Source organism: Tamandua tetradactyla, chromosome 7, assembly GCF_023851605.1.
Source record: "Tamandua tetradactyla isolate mTamTet1 chromosome 7, mTamTet1.pri, whole genome shotgun sequence".
In the NCBI taxonomy this organism is placed as follows: Eukaryota; Metazoa; Chordata; class Mammalia; order Pilosa; family Myrmecophagidae; genus Tamandua; species Tamandua tetradactyla.
Window position 1 is genome coordinate 47,789,157 of NC_135333.1, and position 22,062 is coordinate 47,811,218.

At 36.6% G+C, this 22,062-nt stretch overlaps 1 protein-coding gene and 1 long non-coding RNA gene across 5 annotated transcripts; one reads left to right on the top strand and one right to left on the bottom strand.

Annotated features, from left to right (window-relative positions):
* Positions 1–267: 267 nt before the first annotated feature.
* SUV39H2 (SUV39H2 histone lysine methyltransferase) lies at positions 268–19,355 on the bottom strand. Of its 4 annotated transcripts, none has more exons than XM_077169351.1 (6): positions 19,241–19,355; positions 16,672–16,817; positions 5,326–5,457; positions 3,449–3,595; positions 1,905–2,034; positions 268–943 (listed from the first exon to the last, which is right to left on the bottom strand). In XM_077169351.1, the coding sequence occupies exons 1-6, from the start codon at positions 19,284–19,286 to the stop codon at positions 837–839; spliced, it is 708 nt and encodes a 235-aa protein (XP_077025466.1). In that variant the 5' UTR covers positions 19,287–19,355; the 3' UTR covers positions 268–836. The 4 variants fall into 4 exon arrangements, with proteins under 4 accessions (XP_077025466.1, XP_077025463.1, XP_077025464.1 ...); XM_077169348.1 differs by having other exon boundaries at positions 4,786–5,457; XM_077169349.1 differs by lacking the exon at positions 19,241–19,355 and adding an exon at positions 17,969–19,016 and having other exon boundaries at positions 4,786–5,457.
* A 100-nt stretch (positions 19,356–19,455) lies between these two features.
* LOC143689647 (uncharacterized) lies at positions 19,456–21,360 on the top strand. The gene is made up of 3 exons (XR_013178866.1): positions 19,456–19,556; positions 21,020–21,103; positions 21,213–21,360. It is a non-coding gene; the product is annotated as an uncharacterized LOC143689647 (long non-coding RNA).
* Positions 21,361–22,062: the final 702 nt, after the last annotated feature.

A 22,062-nucleotide genomic window follows, 5' to 3' on the forward strand; every position in this document is an offset into this window, starting at 1 on the left:
ACAGAGGTCCTCAATGTGGATCTCCTGATCTGCATTATAAGAGGTGCATTTCAAGAGCTTATTTCCTGCTACCTAGCAGTCCAGAACACCGTACTGGTCTCATGACTTTAGTCCTTTCAAAGAGGCATAATGGCCAGCCATTCTGGACTTTTAGAAAGAGCTTTCTGGAGATTTGTCATCAACAGGATAAAAAATCTTTAAGAACTACTGGTTCCAACACACTTCAGAATGGTCTAGATTGCTTCAAAATAGGAAATCAAGTTGTAATTAATTTTTTTACATTTAATTTTATACCTGAACTTTCTATATCATTAAGATGCCAATGTTTTAATGATAGAAGTATAAAATAGATATAAAATTCAGAATCACCTATTTGTCTCACATACAAGTACAGCAAGTATTAAGCAGGTAAATAGAATGACAATATAGTAACAAAAATAGAATTTGTATATTTGCCCAAATTGAAATAACTATGTCTTCAAACTCAAGGTATAGGGCAAATTGAATGTTTGATCTTGGCAACTGCTACATCATCAGGTTAACACTTCTCATATAATGAAGGAGGTATTTCTCTATTCACACAGACTTTTTAAGTACACATATGCTGATCTGTAAATAGTTTTCCTTCCATGTTCGGCATCCAACCATTAAAAATGCACACTTCAAATTCTTCTGTGTGGGCTGATACTCCTCTCTTCAGAAACATCAGTAATGCTTTTGGATAAGTTTTGAAATATGAACTGTAAATTAACACAGGTATAATCTTAAAATATGAAAAAATATTCACATTAGAAAAAAAAAAACTACAATTATCGTCAGTTCTATTTCCTGAAAATTCAGTTGAGGTAGCCTCTGCAAGTCACAGCTCCACATTTGCACACAGTTCTGACCCTCTTTTTGGCTGGGCTGTGGTCAATAGAATCTGAAGATATATCTCCAGAACCTGAATACACAGAAAAATACAGAAGAAAGAGGACAATTTAGAATGAATTTCAAATTTTCTATTAGTTTTAATGTAGCTAGTGAGTGGGCTTATGTATTCAAGACCATCAAATTTAACTCCCAAGAAAAGGTAGATTCCTTTTGTATATATAAATAAAAGTGAACGCTCAGAGACAAATCATTATTGATTGTCTTGAAAGGATGGTATGGGTGAATAAAAGGTAAAGTGTATGTTATTAGTCCATATTTGTGAGAAGAGATGCTGAAATGATGAAACGTACTGGGAAAATCTAACTTATACACTGGGTTCACTTTATACATTACTTAAGAGCACATCAAGTTGAGGTCAAGCAGTAACAATATGGAAAGGGCATCATTCTCAGAGAAAGGAAAGAAAGCATTTATATTGCCACAATGAGACAGAAGTGAATACAGCTTCTATAAGTCAGATTCAGGTAGGAATGGATTAAGTACGCATGATTTAAACCATATTTTCAATTTTTTGACTATACATCTCTTAGTAAATATTCAGAAATATAAGATAACATTTTTTAAAAATGCAAGCTTATGGTATTGAGGGAAGATGTTATAATAAAGAAGCATCCATAATAGAAGTTCTGAAAAAATTAAGGAGTCTAAGTCCTGCCAGATTTCACGTTGTACTGCTTAAACTTTTATTTGGAATTGTTCGGTATTTTCCTAACTACGCTAAATTAAGGAATATGGAAGAAGAAAGATCCAATGCATCATTCTAAGAAATCAAAAGTAGTTTTGGTTCTGTCAGTTTGGCTTTGTGATCTCAAGTAAAAAGATTCACTCTAATAGTCTCAATTTTGATCATCTTTAATATTCATTTGGCCCAGATGATGTAAGGTCTCTCTAAGGTTAGTCTAAACTCTCGTAAGGTTAGTCTCTTCATACAGAAACAATTAAGATGAATGATATGACGTGAAAAACCATACCTTTCATTTGATAATCAAAAGTCAACTCTTCTCCAGCATTTATGGTTCTGGTGGAAAATAATGCTATTCGGGGAAGACGAGTATCAAGGTTATCAATGAAAACATTGAACACCTGAAGATTTGGGTCACACTAAAAAAAGAACATTAAAATCCATTTAAATAAAAATGACATCAATGTGTTCCTCTATATGCCATATAAAATCCTTAATTTCTCAGAGTAACATAGTTCCAGAGCATTATGCGGGAAATTAAATTGTGTAGAAGTCTTTGAGGCATGCACATAAAATAATATTTTCACCTACAGAAAATTTCAGACATAAATAAAAGTAGAGAAAAATAATATAATTAATCCCCATTATCCACTGTACACCATCCACATCTATCAACATTTTGCCAATCTTGCTTCATCTAGTACCAAGTTTTATTTTCCTGTAAAATTTTAATACAAATCTCCCATACAATTTTACCTGTAAATATTTCAGTAAGACATACCCTAAAGAACTAGAATATTTCAAAAATCAAATCAGCACAACAGAATTAAAATTTCATACAGAATGGAGTTTTACTGCTTAAACTTTCATTTGGAATTATTTGATATTTTGATAACCCTACATTAAATTATGGAATGTATATAAAGATCCAGTGAATCATACTAAGAAATCAAAATGAACAGTTTAATTGTCTTTGAATAGAATATATCTAGAACCTCAAATTTATCACTAAGAAAAAAATCATTTAAAGTAAAAGTTTAAGTAAATTTGAAGACTAACAAGGGACTCAGAAGTTCTCTGGCATTGAAATACTAATTATCTAACTTCTTGGTATAAAGTCCATCAAAAAGTTTAACAGTCTACTTCCTTATTATATCAGTTATTTAATTTACTCTCTGAGACAGATTTTCCTTATTAATTATAAACTGGAAATACTTATCACTCTCACCAGATTATATGATTTAAAACAGGTGGTATTTAGTGTTTAGTAGGTGTACTATAATCTGGAGTTAAGATCTGAAGATCTTTTCAAACATGAATTGAAAATAAAGGAAGAATATTGATTTATAATTTAGAAAAATAGTGCTAAATACTTCAGTACTGTACAAATTCTTAAACATATGCTAACATTTTAAGAGAACACACATTTATCTTTAGTTTTACATCCTAAAACTTAGCTGTGTTAATTTCTGTAAGACATCTGTATAGTTGAGTGATTTTTAAACTTTTGACCTCTTACCTCTTCTGATTATTAATTTCCTCCTCTAATATAATAATACCTACCTTACAAAATTGTTGGAAAGTTTAATGAAGTAACATATGGAGAGTTTTGGCAAAATGCACAGTATTTAGTAGATAGCTTAAAGTGTATATTCCTAATACAACAATAATACAATGACTTACCAGGCCCTCATTATTAAAATACTCTGGAAATGTGAAGCATTTTAAAAGAGTACATAGTTTAAAGATAATTATTCTTCATGCTATGGAAAATCACGAAAAACAGAACTAAGCTGAATTATTGGTCCTACTTATAGTTGAAGTATTTCTTACACTGTGATTCACAAAATGAGATACATTTCCATATCGTGCTGCATCTACTGTGAATTCATCCGATTCATAGTCCAGATCAAAGAGGTATGTAATTCCTTTGTTGTCATATAGCTGTCCCCGTCGTTCAGCTTCTTCACTTGTAATTACCTAAAGAGAAAAAAACTAAAGTATATTATGTAGCTATTGCTGAACTGACGAACACTCATTTATAAATCTGCAAAGCAATGGGAAATAAACAAACTTGAAAAAGAATTTGCCAAGGGCTTAGTATAAAAACGTCCACAAAGGTTTCAAAAGTAAGAAATTAAAGTGTCATCAAAACTAACATCACACAAATTACTGTAGAAAAAGCTAGACAGGAAGATGTGGGAAAATGAAGGGGGCAGAAATAATGGTGCAAAAAAAATTATGACTCAAAATAGGATTTGAGACAACACAGCAATAAAGAAGCTGAAACACTGTACTAGTTTATGATTTATTAGAGTTTTCACAAAGCTATACAGCTACAGGTCTCTCTACAGGACATAAATAAATCTGGTTCTTGAGCTCTGATTTTGTATCCCAGCCCTTCTTTACTACTGTACCGTGTATACTTAGGTTGGGCGAGTTCAATTTCTCTGTTTCATCAATCATAATAATGGAGATAACAGAACTACCTCATGGAGTTGTTGAGAGGATCACTGAGTTAATAAAGTGCTTCAGATAGTATGTGGCAAATAGTAAATATTGTTATCTCTATTTTTTATTTGGATAAAAATAAATTTGCTAGTATTTGTATGTTAATTTAGAGATCATTCTGTGCAGTGCAAAGTATCTGAGCCCTACGTAGGGACAAAGTTTGCATTTTTCTTATGGATGCAATAAAGGCTTTTGTCTGTTTTACAATACTTGTTCATAAAACATTGGTCTACCTTACAATACCTTTCTTTGGATACAAAATTGAGTTTTGCCAACTACACTTAACCACATTTGGTCAATGGATACAGTCAGTTACAATTTAAAGGTTTCAGAGTCAGTATGTGTTTATATGTGATAATCTTCGTAGGATTTTTGTGTAAAAATAGTTGTCACATTTTAAAATTAGCAAATGCCAATTTCAATGACTATGAATGGTTGTTTGTTGAAAGATGACCATATTCATTTGTTATTACATATCCTTTTTGTTCACAGACGGTTCCATTACATGCCAGAGAACCCTCCTCCCAAATCAAAAAATGAATTTCTACCTATCTGCAAATAACATCAGAATGTATCAAATATTTATGTTACTAAACTAAGGTAACAAAAAACATGCCTCTTACATGCATATTATTTACTATGTGATAAATTGAACGTACCTCTCCAACATATTCCATGACAAAGCTCATTCTCTTAATCTTTACAAGGGTTTTTACACCCCAGCCACAGCCATTGCTAGTTCGAAAGATGCAAAGGGAATACTGTGTGCCTTTCTGTACAATCCTATTGGGACAGTCAGGTCCACACTGACACCTTGAGTTGCATTCATAGATGGGGGTGCCAGGGGGGATTTTAATCTGTTGGTTTTTATTATAAGCCAAAAGAACTCCAGCTTCAGCAGGACAACATTTCTCAAAGAAGCAATCTGTGCATGAACAACCAAAGGTGGCTTCATTTACTAAACTGATTCCAGGAGCTGGCTTGTACTCATTAATGTAGTAGAAGTCTGAAGGTGGGCCCTCTAGATCAACAGCATTTTCAACAAATATCATTCCTTTGTGATTCTTTCTTCTATTGAGCTCGTCTTGCCATCTCTGCAGAGCTATCCTTTGTTTAGCCTTCTTTACAATGTATTCAGCAATGGCAGGTTTCAGAGCTTTGTTACTGTCTTTCAGAGTTATTGCTTTACCTTTCTTTACCTGAGATAAATAGTTCTGCTTGTCATTAGAGAACTGCTGAAGTAGTAATGGACATTTCAGATTTTGCAAAGGTTCCCAAGTATTTGTAGAATCTGGCCATCCTTTCCATTTTACGAGATAATATTCCATATCCTTAAAATATAAAAGAAAATGCAGGTATAATTATGATAGTCCCAATTATTGAATAGCCTTAAATATGTTAAAGAGTAAGTAATCATTATTTTTCTTACTAACAGCTCATAATATACCGATTCACAGCTTTCTAACAGATTTTCAGATTTTTATTTTTATAACAATAAAACTATTTTCCTTTACATTATATAAAATATGTATAGAATTTAGATGCAGCAAAACATATTTGGCTGTAGCGTAACAGGTAAAGGTACTGATACTCATGAATATTTTACTAAACAGCAATTAGGTTAAACAAAAAGAATATTTATCTTCTACATGGAAACAGGTAGTCCCAATGCTAACACTTCATGACCTAGGTTTGTGGCATACTTGGCCAGATAGCGATGCCGACGTTTTCTAAGGTCCAAACCTTAATCTGTAGACTGGATCAAGGGAAATCACACTTCTCAGTGTCTCAGGCCTGCATCCTATAAATGTACTGTCCAGTATGCCTAGTGAGCATGGCTGGGAAGAACTGAAATGTGCTTTGAGTAAAAGGCACACTAAATTTTGAAGGCAGTACAGAAAAAGAATGTAAAATATCTCTAACATTTAAAAAATATTGATTACTTGATGAAATGATAATATTTTGGATCTACTGAATTAAATTAAATATATTATTCAAAGAAATTTCACTGGTTTCTTCTTAATTTGTTTAATAAAGTCACCAGAAAATTAAAAATTACATTATATTTCTTTCGGACAGTGCTGTTCTCAAGAACACAAATGATCTATGTAGACTTACACATGATTAGATTAGTAGCAGGCACTCAATCTACCAAAGATCAAACATTTTGATTTATTCCTCAGGCTACTCATGTTCACCACAGTATCTGGAATCCTGCCTTCTTATCTGTGACTTAAGGCAATGCCGTGTTCATTAAGTTTCTCTTAAAGGCAGTAGTTAAATGTATATTACCAGAAAATTCTGAAGTAAAACATAATCTTTCAATTTAGCATTTTTTCTAGTCCTCTGGATTAGTAAGTAAGATATATTCACATGTCCTGGGGTAAAATAAGATCACAAAATGCCTCTGAACTATCAACGTGATTAAAAACTGCATTCTACGTTTTTTTAAGCTTTAATTCACAGATAATTGACAAAATCCTATTAACTGAGAAACATTTGCTTTTCCCTGAAGCCTTTAATAAATTTTTCTTTATAAAGTAAGGATGCCCGTGACAGCTGTTTTAATGTTTACAATTTATCCAGACTGAATGACCCGGAAGGTTTAGGGCTTGTGGTATGTGAAGTGCTGTACTGAAGAGACTCAAAGCAGGCAGGGTGCACTACCAGGCAGCAGTGCAGCAGCCACCCACTTCGCTAGTTAGAAAGCTTATTTTATTCCTCAAGCACTTGCAACTGAATGCTTTATCACAGTCAACTCAACAAGCAGTCATTCTTGTGAATTAAAAGAACTCTGCTTTTCTGGTCATAATATATTTTCTCTGTTTAAAATAAAATGTGGCTAAATTATGGTATGAGGATATTCATAAAAACTGTACTTCCATGGAAATATATACTGTGACTCTAGAAAAGAGAAAGCCAAGACCTACATTTAAGTATTCATTGAACTGAGGGCTTCCTAAAGTCTAAGGATTTCTCCCTCCTGACTACCAGAGAACTACTACACATACATCACCGGTAATGAGAGCCACATGACAGCACAAATAACTTATCTATTACCCTCAACTCTTAAAGTTCTTGTCTTTCTGATGCTAGAATGAAGCAAGTCAACCCTGGTCCTGCGTCTTCCGCTGCTAGTCTTCGCTATCACAGCACTGCATTAAGCTAACAATTGACAGCCAACTGTGAAAGAAACCCACTAGCCTTAATTATTAAATTAAATCATCATCCAGAAAACTAGAAAACATCTCACCATTGAAGATTACCATATTAATTAAGAGTTTTCTTCCAAAATTAATTTATTGTATAGTTTAATGTTAGATGTTACCTGTAGTTTTAGTGACCAAGTTTTATACTTTAATCACTTGGGTACCTACTAACTTTATGGAAGTTATTTAAAGACTCTTAAAAAACATGACGGTTTGTGGCAAAAACTGTGTAGAAATTAAGCAATATTTTATTCCTACTTCGTAGACTTCTGCATTTGATAAGCATGTTTTACTTCTAAAATTAACACCTTCCCCCAAATTGTCGTTTTGAAAAATATTAATTTTTCACAGAAAAGTCACTTTTGACTCAGGAAACAAATTCAATTAATTCACTGCCCTAAAATTCCAAATAAAAGTTTCAAAGTTCATAAGCCTTATGTATTATATCAGTAGCTCATTCTAATATGTAATCAACTCTTGATTACCTACAGAAATGGAGTACAATGGTAAAAATGATCCACAAATCACTGCTACATAATTTGGAATGCATCATATGAATTTTTTCTTATAGACACTTATTTTCTCCCACTATGATTGGTTTAGGTTAAAATCACTCAACTATTTTAACATTTATAATAAAGGTACATGAAAACTCTGTCAATAGAGAGTGTGATGAAATATAAAGTACCACTAGCTTTAGGAGTTAAAATCTCATTGGAAAAGAAGGTAATGATATGTGAAGTAGCAATGCAAGGCAATACATTTTAAAAGCCAAAACAAATAAGATAATATATACCATTAAAGTATAAAGAAAGAGGGAAATCAATATAGGCCAGACAATCAGTAAAAGATAAAAGAAGTAGAACATACTAACTGCACCATGAAGACTGAAAGAATTTGTTGGCAGGCAGGATGTAAAATCACAAGCAAGACCCTGGATCTAAGATCTGCATGAAGTCTCCAAAAAGCAATAAAGAGATGAATCTGGCTAGCTTTAAGGCTCAGAATGAAGCGAGAGATAACACCTTAATGGAAAAGCAAGAGCAAATTTTAGATCGCCTTGAATACATGGCTGGGGTATTTACTTCAACTTTAATTTAGGCCATGCTTCTTACAATTCCTAGAAACTGTTGAGTTTCTATGGGGAGTCATGAAATACAGTTACATTTAACTCCATCTTGTTGATCAGGAACAATTTTACTAATCTTTTTTTAAATTTTACCCATCTTCTAATCACTGAACCAATGAACTGAATCTTCAGTCCTCCACTTTCCTTGACCCCTCTGTAACATCTTGTCAGCTACTGCCCACCATTCCCTAGGCTTTAGTCTCTGATTCTCTTCACTCATGTTCCCTTTCTACCTGCTTTGCTGAGAGAACATCTTGGCCCACCACTTAAACTGTGCAGAAACTCAAGGCTCTATCCTTGGCCTCTTTTCCAGATTAAGAATTCCTGATCTGAATGCTCTCTCTGAGCAACTTCATAATAGTCCAATGGTTTCCAGTAGTAATTATATGCTGACTCCCCATATTTTATCTGCAGTCCCATATATCCAATAGCCTACCGGACGTCCACTAGAATTGTAAAACCATCTATCCACATGAAACTCTCCACTGCCCTTCCTAAAGTGATTCATTCTGTACTGCCCATCATGGTGAGTTTTACCCCATCTAACCTACCCATATTAACCACAAACTATGAAGTCGGTCTGTATCACATTTTCTCAATCTAATTCATCCTGAAGTTTGTTTAGATACTTCTTGGCCATCCCTACTACTATAGTTTTAGTTACTTTTTAGGCCTTCAATTTTTGCCTGAATTATATTATCCTCCCCAACCGGTTTCCCTGACTTCAGACTGACAATGCTTCAATCTATCCTTTTTTACTATAGTGTAGCTTTCTTATAAAATTAAAAAAAACACAGAATCAGCCATTCTGTTTCTTGTCCTTAAAAACTGTTAATAGCTCGCCCATTACTTACAAAACAAAGTTCAAACTTCCTACTGTAACAAAGGCCATTCTTGATTGTCCCTGCTGCCTCTTTGGCTCAGGTGCCTGTCAAGCTCTCCATTCATACGGTCCCCTCTTGCCATATTGAACTGCTACCAGTACTTGAATATGCCAGGCTTTTCCTTATCTTTGTGCTGTGGTCACAATGAGAACGGCTTCTCCTACTTGCCTAACGTACCCTCACTTATTTCAGTCTCATCTTTTTATGTGTAGAGAAACCTAGTTATATTTTAAATTTAGCTCAAACCTCTTCTCTTTCTGATGCCTTCCCTGCCTCTTTTGCCCAAGGAGAACTAATCACTGCCAAGCCAACTATGTTCCCAATTCTAACCTTAACTACAGTCATTTGTGGGGAGGGACAGAATATTCTTTGTATCACCAGAACACAGGACAACTGCTTAATTAATGACTAAATATTTCTAAATGTATAACAAAGAATATGATTACCAAGCGTATGTAATATAACAATCACAACAGTAACTACACAAGTCCTTAAAGAAAAACAAACTGTTCAACTCAACCCGGAGATAGGAGTTCATGCTTTCTCATTAATATCTGCTTTGTCATCTACTAGCAAGCACCAAAATTTAAAAATACATATATATATATATATAGGTGGCCAAAAAACAAAAGCAATTTCTATCTTTCATCAGCTTATTTTTTTCCTGCAAATTTTGAAATCATCATCAGTACTCAATGTTAGTGGTAGGAAAGTCTGTAAAATCTGAGTTGTAGTTCAATGATTTCTGTTATTATAGCTCTTAAAAAAAAACCACTCTAGATGTAATTGGTCCTTTAGGAATATTAATCTGTTGTGAATATGTGGAAAACTGTATCAGTTTGTGCCATGTAGTAGAGTAGTGATTCTAGAGCCACAGAATTACCTGGCTACTTAAAGAAGTCAAAGCTTTGGGTAGTATTTATTACTTAGGTTACCAAGGGAGAAGGCCTATCTATGTGCATGCAGGTTCCTGTTTCTCATTACTGAGCTGGGTCTGTTAATAGAGTCACTGAGCTTTTGTCAGAAATGATTCTGTATGGAGGACAGGGCAAGAACACTGTTGCAGAAAGTCATGTAGCACTGAGATTCAGTACTACTACAATATATATCCTTTAAGTTCAACTGGACCCCTGACTGTCACTCATAATAGTAATGACCTCTTTGTTTCCCCAGTTAGTATTCTGCCATTTCCCAAGTTGGCTATTTCAGACCTCTTCTATTTTCAAGTCCTCTACTCCACACCCACCCCCATTAATTTCTGCAGCATCTGACCTTTGTTCTGAATGCAGAGAGAAAATAGAAACCATGCATAAATGTCCCTTACACGGACATACAACTAGAGAAGGCAGATGCAGACAAAAGAGATGGACTTCCTCCATCAATTATTTCTCTTCTCCTCAAGGTTTTCGGTTACTGCCTCTCTACTGGTTCTCACTAGTACTTAACCTCCCTCATTTTTAAAAAAGTAAAATTAAATTAAACTTCCTTTGAAATATAGATGCTTGTATGTGGAAGAATTTTTAAAAGGTACAATGAATTGCTAAGTGTGAAAGAACCAAGAGACTAGGTCACAAGGGTGGAGACTTCAGTATATGACCTTTTATAATATTGAATTTTTAAAATGAAATAGATGTATTATCTACTCAAAAATTTTTACACGAAAAAAAGAAATTATAAACACCCATACCTACACAGCCCTCTCCTACCTCTCCCTTTCTTCAAACTAGAATTCCTGAAAGAGTTGTCCAGACTACTCAACTCCACCTTGTCAACTCCAATTTATGTTTAATCCATTCTATTCTGGTTTCTATCTATGCCACAGAAACTGCTCTAGGGACAAGAAGGAACCTTCTGCTGCTAAAATCCAAAGGATTTTTTAGTTTTTTTGACTCATAGTTCTCTACTCTCTTTTGCTGACATTATTACTTCCTCAGGCTTCCATTATTTATCCTCTGGGTTTTCTTCTTACTACTTTGTCTTGGTCTCTTTGGCTGTTCTCCCTGAGAGTACCATTTGCTCTTCCTCAGGGCTTATATGCAGGTTCTTGCTCTTTTCCCATATTTCCTTGCCTGGACTATTCCTGACTGCTTTTCTGTCTACTCTCATCACTTTTAATCCATTCATGCACAATGGTCAGAGTAATGTTTCAACACATACACCTCATCTGATCACTTCCCATGCTTAAATCAACTAAATAGTTCCCTACTGCCCTTAAACTAAAGTACAAAATCCTTTTCTTGGCCGATAAGGATGGGTGCTTCTGGTCATCCTTTCAGGCTCACCTTACTACTCCCTGCCCCTATGTCTCATCCACACTGGCTTTCTTTCTCTTCATTGAAGAGACCAGGCTCTCTTCTGACTCCAGGTTCTCCCCTACTTATCTTTTAATCCCTAAGTATGAAAAGTATGAAGGTTAAACACCAGTTCTCAGGGATACCTACCCAGGCCCTCCAGGATAAGCTAGATCCTTTTCACATTAGCACTTCAACTATAATTAAGTACTCCGTACAAAAACACTCAAGTATTTTTACTCTCATTTAAAGATAAACCCCAGGACACCAGGGACCATGCCCCAGTATCAGTCACAGCTTGAGACCCTTAGTGCTTTATCCCATTCTTGAAACAAACACTGATTGTTCTTCATGATAAATCCATCTATACCTGTCTCAGTATCATAGAGAAAGTTACTAGGGGGATCTGGACTTACATTGAAGGAGCCACCATGGTTCTTTTTAATACTGAATTTCGAAAAGTGTTGTAGTTGTTTTTGATGTTTGGTTTCACTGTAGTTTTTCCCATCAATTCAGCTGACCTCTTGCTTTGGAATAAGCAGTCTATTTTGCTCACTTATGCCCCTAACACCCCACTCATATACCCTATTTCTAAAATTATTTAATCTATAAACCCATATTGCCTCAATACCTCCTTTTTTTCTTTCTCTCTCTTCTTATTTTTCTTTTACATTTTTGGGTAGGTACAAGATTTTAGGACTACTGTACCTTTTTCCTTTGTGGTTGCCCTCTAATTGGCTCATAAAAGAGCATGGTCTCAATAACATGGTCCACGATATCATCAGAGGTGCGTCTAATATGCTCCTCCAATGGCATTAGGGCCTTGCTGTAGACCTTTGATGCTTTCCTGTGTCTCCATGTCTGAAACACTTCAGCATGCGATTGAGGTTCTTGACCATCTGGCCACAAGCCACCTTTATAGCCTTTGCCCTCATCCTGCTTTCTCTTATCCTACCTTCTATCCACACTGAAATACTTGTGATTCTTTAATTTAGCTAAGATTTACTGAGCATTTGCTATGATCCAGCACTGTTCTAAGCATTAGGAACATAGCTTAAAAACAGAAATGACTTACATTCTGATTTCCTGGATACATTAGGTAGCTTTGTGCCCTTTTGCTTTTTTTATACTGTCCCCTTTTTGGAATACCATTTCTTCCCCTCGATGCTTGGCAAAATCCTACCTGGTCTGCTCTTGTAGCGCCTTCTTCCCTTCCTCAACTGCAACAAAATTCACTGGTTCCTGTTCAGAACAGGACTTATATACCATTGCTTTTGTCATTATTCTAGAACTTGTCACAATTTATAATTCTGTTTGTCATACTTTTCCTGCTAAATTGTCAACCATTTGAGGGCCAAGACTGTGTTCTCTAGTACATAAGTGATTTAATTAGTGGTTAGGGAATTAAGTTGCCCTTTGCCTCAGTCACTTCCAGTCTCCACCATCACTACTAGACTAGACTTTCATAGCTTCATGCTAGATTATAGCAGCAATCCACTGACTACTATTTCCTGTTTATTTTTGCCATGGACTCACTCAGCAAACATCTGAGTTTCTTCTTTGTATCAAATACTACATTAGGCACTGGGAATATAAAGATTAGCAAGAAACTGCCCCTCACTTTGAGGAATTTACAGCCTAATGAGAAAGACCGACAATTTAATACTCCCTTACAATATGGTATAAGTGCTGTGCCTTTTATCATTACCAGCTCTGTGGGAGTTACATCTAGGCTAAGTCATGGAGAGCTTCCTAGAAGAGCTGATGTCAGCTGGAGCTTTAAGACCAGGAGTATAATTCAGTATGGCTCCCATGCAGAGAACTGGGTGGGAGGAGATGGCAATGGGGAGGAAGGAGGTATAAGTGAAATCCCCCAACCATCCTAAGGTGGTAGGAAATCAGAAGGTTTTAAGACAACTATAACAATATAGAACAACCTAAACTACAGTAGGAATGAACAAGAAAAGATAGAGGCAGAGATAACTCAATCTCATGAACCCTCACATTTAGAGGGTAGAAGGAAGCAAAAATTTTTTTATTTTTGCCTGGGCAGGCACCAGGAATTGAACCCAGGTCTCTGGAATGGCAGGCAAGAACTCTGCCTGCTGAGCCACCGTGGCCTGCCCAGGAAGCAAGAATTTAAAGAAGTCTGAGAGCTTTAGCTTAGGTTACTGGGAGTATTACAATTCTACAAACCATGATGGGGAAACCTAGGGCAGGATCCAGATTTGGGGAAGGACATGGCTAGTGTTCTGTATATGTTGAATTTGGGTATCTATAGGGTATCCAATTCAAAATGAAGCCCAGAAAAAAGGTTAAGGCCTCATAAAGATTTGAAGGCAAATAGTTATCATCAGGAAAGAGTCATCTACAGAACAACTGTGAGGTGAGAAGAGGGCTAAGAACAGAGCTTTGGACAATATCTACATTTCAGAGGAAGGATGAACAGGAGACAGTAAAGGAGAGTTACAAAAAACAGTAAGAAAAATAGATGGAAAGAAGGAGAAGGGATAAGGGGAATAACAATGACAGTGAACGCTCATTTAGCAGTTATGACATGCCAGCCACTGTTCTAAGCATTTTAACTATGCTCATATTAACTCTACAAGATGAGTACTATCACTATCATCAGTTCATAGATGAAGAAACTGAAGGACAGAGCTAAGCAATTCACTGAAGCTCACACAACTAGTACAGAGCCAAAATCTGAATCTAAGTAGACTCTCACAGACAAGAGAGTTTTAAAGAAGAAAGGGTAGCCAAGAGTGTTAACTGTGGCATAGAAGTCAAATGTGGTTTTTAAGTTTGGCAGTTAGGTCACTGATGGGGGCATAAATCAAAACAAAGTAGGTTAAAAAGTTAATGGGACATGAAAAGACAACCCATAGAACATGAGAAAATTTTTGCAAATCCTATATATCTGGATAAGAGACTTGTATATATAAGGCATAAAGACATTACAACTCAATAATAAAAAGACAAACAACCCAATTAAAAAACGGGCACTAATATTATAACACCTCACTAATATGAACTAACTATAATGTGCAAACTTTGAGAATTGAATTCAATAAAAACATGTTGGATGAAAAAAAAAAATGGGCAAAGCTCTGAATAGACAGTTCTCCAAAGATATAATATCCATCAACCAATGAATATATAAATTAAATTTGGCATATCCATACTACGTATTATCTGGCAATAAAAAGGGAACACTGTTACACATTTAAATTAGGGATGAACCTTGAAAACATGCTAAGGAAAAGGAGCCAGCCATAAAAGACCACATATTCTATGATTTCATTTATATGAAATGCCCAAAACAGGCAAATCTATTCACAGAGAAAACAAAATAGTAGTTGCCTAGGACTGGGGGGCAGTGGGGAAATGGTTAAGGGGTATAGGGCTTCTTTTAGGGATAATGAAAATGTTATAAAATTGACTGTGGTGATAGTCGCACAACTTTGTGAATATATAAAAAGCTTTGAATGATACAGTTGAAAATAGGTGAATTATATCTTTTGTGAATTGGATCTTACTAAAGCTGTTAAAAAAAACAACGCGAAGTAATGTAGAAGGAAAAGAAACGAAATGCTTGCTTGAGGAAGGAGGAAAGGTCAAAGGAAGAATTCTGAATGTTAGAAAAGATCTAAATATGCTTATGTTTGAGAAACATCAGTGAAAAAAAGGAGAGCTTCATACAAAAAAGGACATCAATAAAAAAAAAAAGGGAGATCACTGATTAAGCAAATCCTAGAGGGGATGAATAGGAATTTAAAAAGAAACATGGTAATCCCTCCCAGAGTAAGAATGATGCAGATAAGGACCATTCTTCATAAAGATGCACATAGGTGATTAAGAAAGAGGCTGAGTGTTCACACCTGAAGGTCTTATTTTCCACTGAGATAGAAGTGGTCTTCAGTTGAATATGAGGGTGTCTAGGATAGAGTAAGAAGTCAAAAAAACTAATAAAAGCTGGGAAAACTGCTGCCAAGAATGGGAAAACACAGCAACAGATAAAGCCTCTCAAGAGAATTGAGCAGCCTGAGACTGGAAACCGCAAGTCTTTCATGGACCCAAGATGCACGATTATATTATAGTCTTAGCCAGATTTGTCAGCCCAGAGCTTATAAGATGAAATAGCAGATGGCTGAGTTTTTTAGAAGGTTGAAGTTTGTGAGTATAGGTGAAATGTTTGATAAAAAGACACCAATGAGTGGGGAAAGCAGTGATGCCAAAGGAAGATGGACATTTCAAAGGAAAAACTGGATTTAATGACTGATTTGAAACAGAAGATGAAGAGAAAGGAAATAAATTAAACAGGATTCTTGAGTTTATTTATCTAGAACAACTGACAGATGAATGACCAAAAAAAGATTCTTAGAGAGAGAGGTAGGCTATGGAGAAAACAATTACTCAACAATATAATTCTAAGTCTTAGACTGAAAAAATTTCTTCGGAGAACAACCCAGCATTTTAAGAGGAAGAAAGTCTCAGAGAAGTTAAGTGCTGTTGAAGTCAGAAGGTAGTAAACCAAGGCTAGAAATTACTTTGCACTACAGGCTATTCTATTACACCACAGTCTTGCTAATATAGGGTGGAGTTTGACATGATGGTAGCAAAATACAAACAGTGATGCTTCCAGAGGAGATTCAGTATGCTAAAAACTGGTTTGAATCTCCACGTTTGATTCGGTGATAGTAAAGAAATATGATCTAGGAGCAAAATGAATGACAAGAGAAACCAATTGGGAATAAAACATTTTGCTCTGATAATCCACCCAGAGATAATCAAGAGTTGGATGCAGAATAATATAAGCACCTTAAAATATTCTAATGCAAGAACATTTTATCCTTCAAAATCTTCTGAAAGTTATTTGGCAATACAGATGATAAGACATAAAATTTATCATGGTTTAGAGTATTAAATACTAAGGACAGCTTTGCTTGTTTTTAAGGTTATTTTTATTACAGAAATATGAAATACTAAAGTCTGATTGGGTCTCTTTTAAGAGGCTAGATATTTGCCTTACCTTTACTACCTTGTAGTCACACAAGTATTCCACCTCATAATTGTTTAGATTCCTTTTGGTGATTCCAATGGATTTACATGTGAGCTTTTCTTTTCTACATAATTCCTGAAGAGTATCAAGTGAAACTAGGCAAGGCACACACCAAGCTACAATAAGAAAATAGAATTCTTTACTAATGAAATAGCTACTGATTAAAACAAAAAAGAAAAACTTAACACTTCTATATCCCCACCCTTCAACTGGCAATTTTACAGGACTAAAAAATCATGACAAGAAACCAATCATGCATCTTCAAGAAAAAAATTAAGCATTAAAGACTAGTTTGGTAAATTCATCTTCCGGATTTTCTCACAGTTCTCTATCCTACTATGTTTAACTGATGCCAATTAATTTCTACTAAGCCACTTGAACAAAATACTTCATGTCTGTAAGCTTTCTTGAGATTACATACAGATGCAAAAGTCAATAGATAATGTTTTTTTATTTTTCCATTATTTTCTACATAGCATATATGAACGCTATAGAGACTGAAACTTAGATCTCTAGGATATTATACTTATCCATTATATTCTTAATAGAATATGACTGATATTTTCATAAACTTAGATCTCTAGGACAATATTTATTATTGTTAGAAATACATCTAAAGTATACTTTAAAACACAATCTGATAACCCATTAAAAAGTAACTTTTTTCCTTCTTCTTAAGTGGACAATGGGAACTGAAATAAATTCAAATATAGCTCTATAGTTACAAAACATATACACCCTGCATCCTACTTTTCCCACTTTGGAATGTTGCGTGAAATTTTAACTTTTTTGTTTTGCCTATTTGCAATGTATTATCATTAAGGTAAATAAACCCAAGAGCTATAATAAAGAGTGCATGCTAATCTTTTGCAGTACTCATTTCACGTATGGTTTTAAAAAGCTAAGTGTTACAAAACAGAGTATTCAATTTATATAATATATATACCAAACTTGAAGAAAATCAGACCTATTCATAATTAATCTTACAGAAGCCAGAAACTGACTGAACTGATTTGTGTTGCAGATCTCACCCTAAAATATCCGCAAACCATATGCTTTCAAACTGCATTTAAAATCTAGGTTAACACAAAACTGATGTTTAGAAATGTGTAATAACTTTGCTTTTGGTTTAGTCTGAGAGTGAGCACCAGAGGGGGCCGGAGTCCTCTGCCCTATCCCTAGCTGGGTCACTGATTCGCTGAAAAAATGTGAGGGTTAGAAAAAATTTGGTTTACCAAACAAAAGTTTTAAGTAAACTGAAGTATACCTTAGTAGCTCTCCAAGGTAGTGGTGATATAACCTTTTGTGTTTTGAGGCGATTTTCCAGTGAAGAGAGAACACGGCGGCTCAGACTTGACTACATCCTTTCCTCACTCTCCTCAACTCACCAGGAGACTGACTTTATTGTGGGAAACCTTTAGCACCATTTCCAGCAAGCCCCTTCCTTCAAACTTATAATTGTAAATCAAGACAGTGAAATCCCTGGAAGGGTTGTTTGCTTTGAGGTGGTGGTTTAAGAACAGCAGAGTGGTAGAACAGAAGTGATCCCTTAACTGCTTTCCATCTAATCAACTTGAGGATGCTTTGTGTAAAGTTATCCTCACTCCACTAACCATGTGCAAAGGAGGGCCCTCTTTGGTATTTACCCAAGGTGTATTTGTCTGCCATCCCTAAACGTTTTATCTGGTTGAAGTAACATGAGGATTCAAGACAAAACCCTAGATGGAAATGCTATCTTTGAGGATAAAAAATACATATATAAAAAAACCGCAAACATTTAGTAAAAATTCCGATACTCTAATCGCCTAAAAAAAAAAGAATTCGATGACAAGATTACATGTTTCATCACCATCACAGAAACCTAACACTAGTTTACATTTTAGCCATTCATTGCTAAAGGAAGGGAAATTCAGGGATTGTGTGACGGTAGTTCATCTATGTGGGTGGAGAGGAGTGCTTGAAAACGCCTTTAAATTCTAGAATGTGTGGCAAGTTCTAGCCTTTCTGATAACTCCCACACGCACACGCATCGGCATCTAATTCTCTGGCGTCCACCTCAATTTCACGCGAGGTTCTTGTGCCAGAGGCGCATTCCCATATGCCCCTTACTGGGGTATCCTCCACTAAGGGGCTTCCCCTCCCACTGCGTCCCAATTGGGCGTACGCTTGTTTCTTCTTTTTCTTGATATTAAGATGAAAGTTACACAACCCACATTTCTCCCTTTCCAGTTAAAGCATCAACACAACGCAAACGTCCCGTTCAAACCGCCACAAAGAAGTCAGCGCGCCCCCCGGCCCCGGTTACCCGCGAGACACCCCAGAGGGCACCGACCCCGGCCCGAAGAGGAGGCGCGCGGGCCGGGCTGACCCGACCGACGCCTTCAGGCCGTGGGGGAGTCAGGTTCCGGGGCTCGTAGGTGGCCCTGCGGAGTCCCCGCGACCCTACAGCCCAGGCGTGCGGGGTCGCCCGGCGCGGGGAGGCAGAGCCGGGGGCGGGTCGGGCCGGGGCCCAGTGAGCAGCTCCCCTCCCCGGCCTCACCTCGGCGCGCCTCGGGCCCGGCCGCCGCCATCTTGCGGACTCCCATTCAAACTGGCGCGGGCCGCGGGGTCGCCCGCCTCCGCCCCGCCTCCGCCGCGGGTTCGCTCGGGTCTGCTGCCGCGGCGCGGCAACGTCACACGGCGCGCTGGCGTCGCGCGTGCGCCACGGGACGAGCGTGGGGGCGGGGCAGGGACCGGAAGTGGGCAAGGCAGAGAGCTGGACGGAAGGAGGGGTCGTAGGGGTCTTCGCGTCCGAGGTCCCACCTGGGCTTTCCGAGTTTGTTTGCACCCAGCTAGATGCGTCTCGCGTGCTTCGGGTTTGTTTTCTTAGTGCCCCTGTGGGTGTTCGGTCCGAGATCCTGGTGCAACCGGCCTGAGGGGGTCTCAGGTGCCCCGGGGTCGCCGGCAGGAACCCCCGCTTCGCATCGCATCCGTGCTTACTGCCTTTAAACGACAACCAGGCCACGCTTCTAAAGTAGTATATTGCGAAGTCTTTTGTAGAAAGCCATTGGACAAACTCCAATAGTTTTAAAAATTCATGTAAAACTTAAATATTTCAAAACATCATGTATAAATTTGAAATACTGAATATAAACGTCGAACATTAAGGAATGGTTCATTAGATACTGCCTCACCACCTAAAAAAAGATGTTTATGAAGCTGTTAGTATCAGAAGTGTTTGATAAGCCGAAAAAGAAAAAAGAAAACAGTAAACCTAGAAACCCCAAAGAACATTAAACAAACCTCCTAACCCCGGGAAACCTACAAAATATACAACTATAAATGAATAGTACGAAAAATGGAAGAGGAATAAGTGGAAATAAAAGATAATCAGGGGTTTTCTTTTTGGCTTCTCGCTTTTATTTACCCAGTTTCTATAATGAGCATCTTATTACATGGATAACAAAGAATAAAAGGTCCTAGTCAGTCGCATCACATCTAAGGCCCGTGGTAATTTGGTTCCTATTCACTGCTCATCATTTCATTCTACCTTATTTCTTTCTTTCTCAAATATTCCCTGCCACCTTCACTGGCCTTTCGTCATTTACCACTCTGCCTAGAAAGCTCCTACCTTTCCTTCCTTGAGGATTACTCCTACCTGTCCTTCATAACTTGGATAGCGCATCATCCGCTCCCCAGGCTTCTCTATTCCCCAAGCCCTCTCCAAGTATACTCACTGCTCAGACTTCTCTATTCCCCATCCCCTCTCCAAGTGAACTCATTGCTCTTCCCAAATGTGCCCGAGCATCCTTCATTACTGAAGTTCTTTCTTGGTTTTCCTTATACCTCTTTTCCCTCTATCCGAACTAAATGTTTCCCCTCACTCACTCTCCTCCAGGCCTTTTTTCCACTCATTCAAAATCTGTTATCATACATTTCCTTTGTGCTATGCAGGGACTAGATTCTGAGAATAGAATAGCTCCCAAGGAATACTCTGGTCTGTCCTCATGGAGTTTATTTCTAGTGGGAGGAGCAGATAGTAAACAAGTAAATAACTAAGGCAGCCAACTCTAAATTCTTCTTCCTTCAGAGGACATTTCCTCCCTTCACATGGCTACTTGTCCTTGAATGCCAGCTTAAATGTCACTTTTTCAGAGGCCTATTCACTCTATCTGAAGGAGGTACCTTACCATCTTCCCCCATTCTATCTTGCCTTTACATCCTTAAAAACACTCACCAAAATGTGCAATTAACTTGTCTGTTTTTATTTTTCAATAAAAATGTATAGAATGAATGTATTACACTGTTTTGTAAATTGACTTTTCCTTTATTTTTCTAGCCTTGAATCCTATCACTTTCAGGGCATGAATTAGGTCCTGTTCCTTCAGCATTCTCACTTCTATCCAGAGCAGCAATCTTCAAGGTATGACATGGGGACCTTGAGCCCCTGGAGGAGGTTCACAAGTTCGAAACTATTTTCATAAAAATACCAAGATGTTATCTGCTTTTATCTACTATTCTTCTCTCATAAGAGCTTTCCAGGTTATACAACGTGGATGTTGCAAAAGACTGCAGAACCAGATGTGAGATTACAGCTATTTTCTATCAAGCCAGACATTCAAAAACTTTGAAAAATGAGAAACAATACCACTTTTGCCAGTAAACTTTTTATTTTTCATAAAAATGCTATTTATATTGAAAGTAATATTATTTAAAACTGGTCATTTTAAAATAAAATCTCTGTTTTAATTCATAATATGATAAATATAAATATATATAATAAAGCTCTTTGGTATTTTATTCATTTGTGAGAGTGTCAAAAGGGGTCCCAAGAATAAAATGTCTAAGGACTTTGGTAAACCCTCCATAAATGAATGGAGACAGAGACAAAAAGCCACTAAAAGACACCTATATCTTCAAGGGCCATGTGTAGAATTATGCCTCCCTCCATTTTTTTTTCATAAAGACAAGAGAAAACATGATTTCTGAAAGCCCAAAGGGTGTTTCCTCTTCCAATGAAATAAATGTTCTTTGAGAGGCAAAGAAAAATACAATGAACAATGGATTAAAAATGTAAAGTTCAAAGTAATGTTGTAGGTATTGTGCTTAGAAGAGTAAGCAGTCAATACAAATTAAATTTACAAAAAAGGCATCTGAATATTATTCGTTCAGAATTCACCAGTTATCTTTTGTGAAGCCTTGGATAAATTACTTACTTCCTGTGAATCTATTTGTGCATCTATAAACAGAAATAATACATGCCATGCTATTCTCTACAAATTAACAACTACTCACAGGTCTGTGGTGAGAGCAGAGTTAAAAAGGAGCAAAAGAACTTAAGCAAAGAAATAGAACAATATTGTTATAAATATTACATTTTTA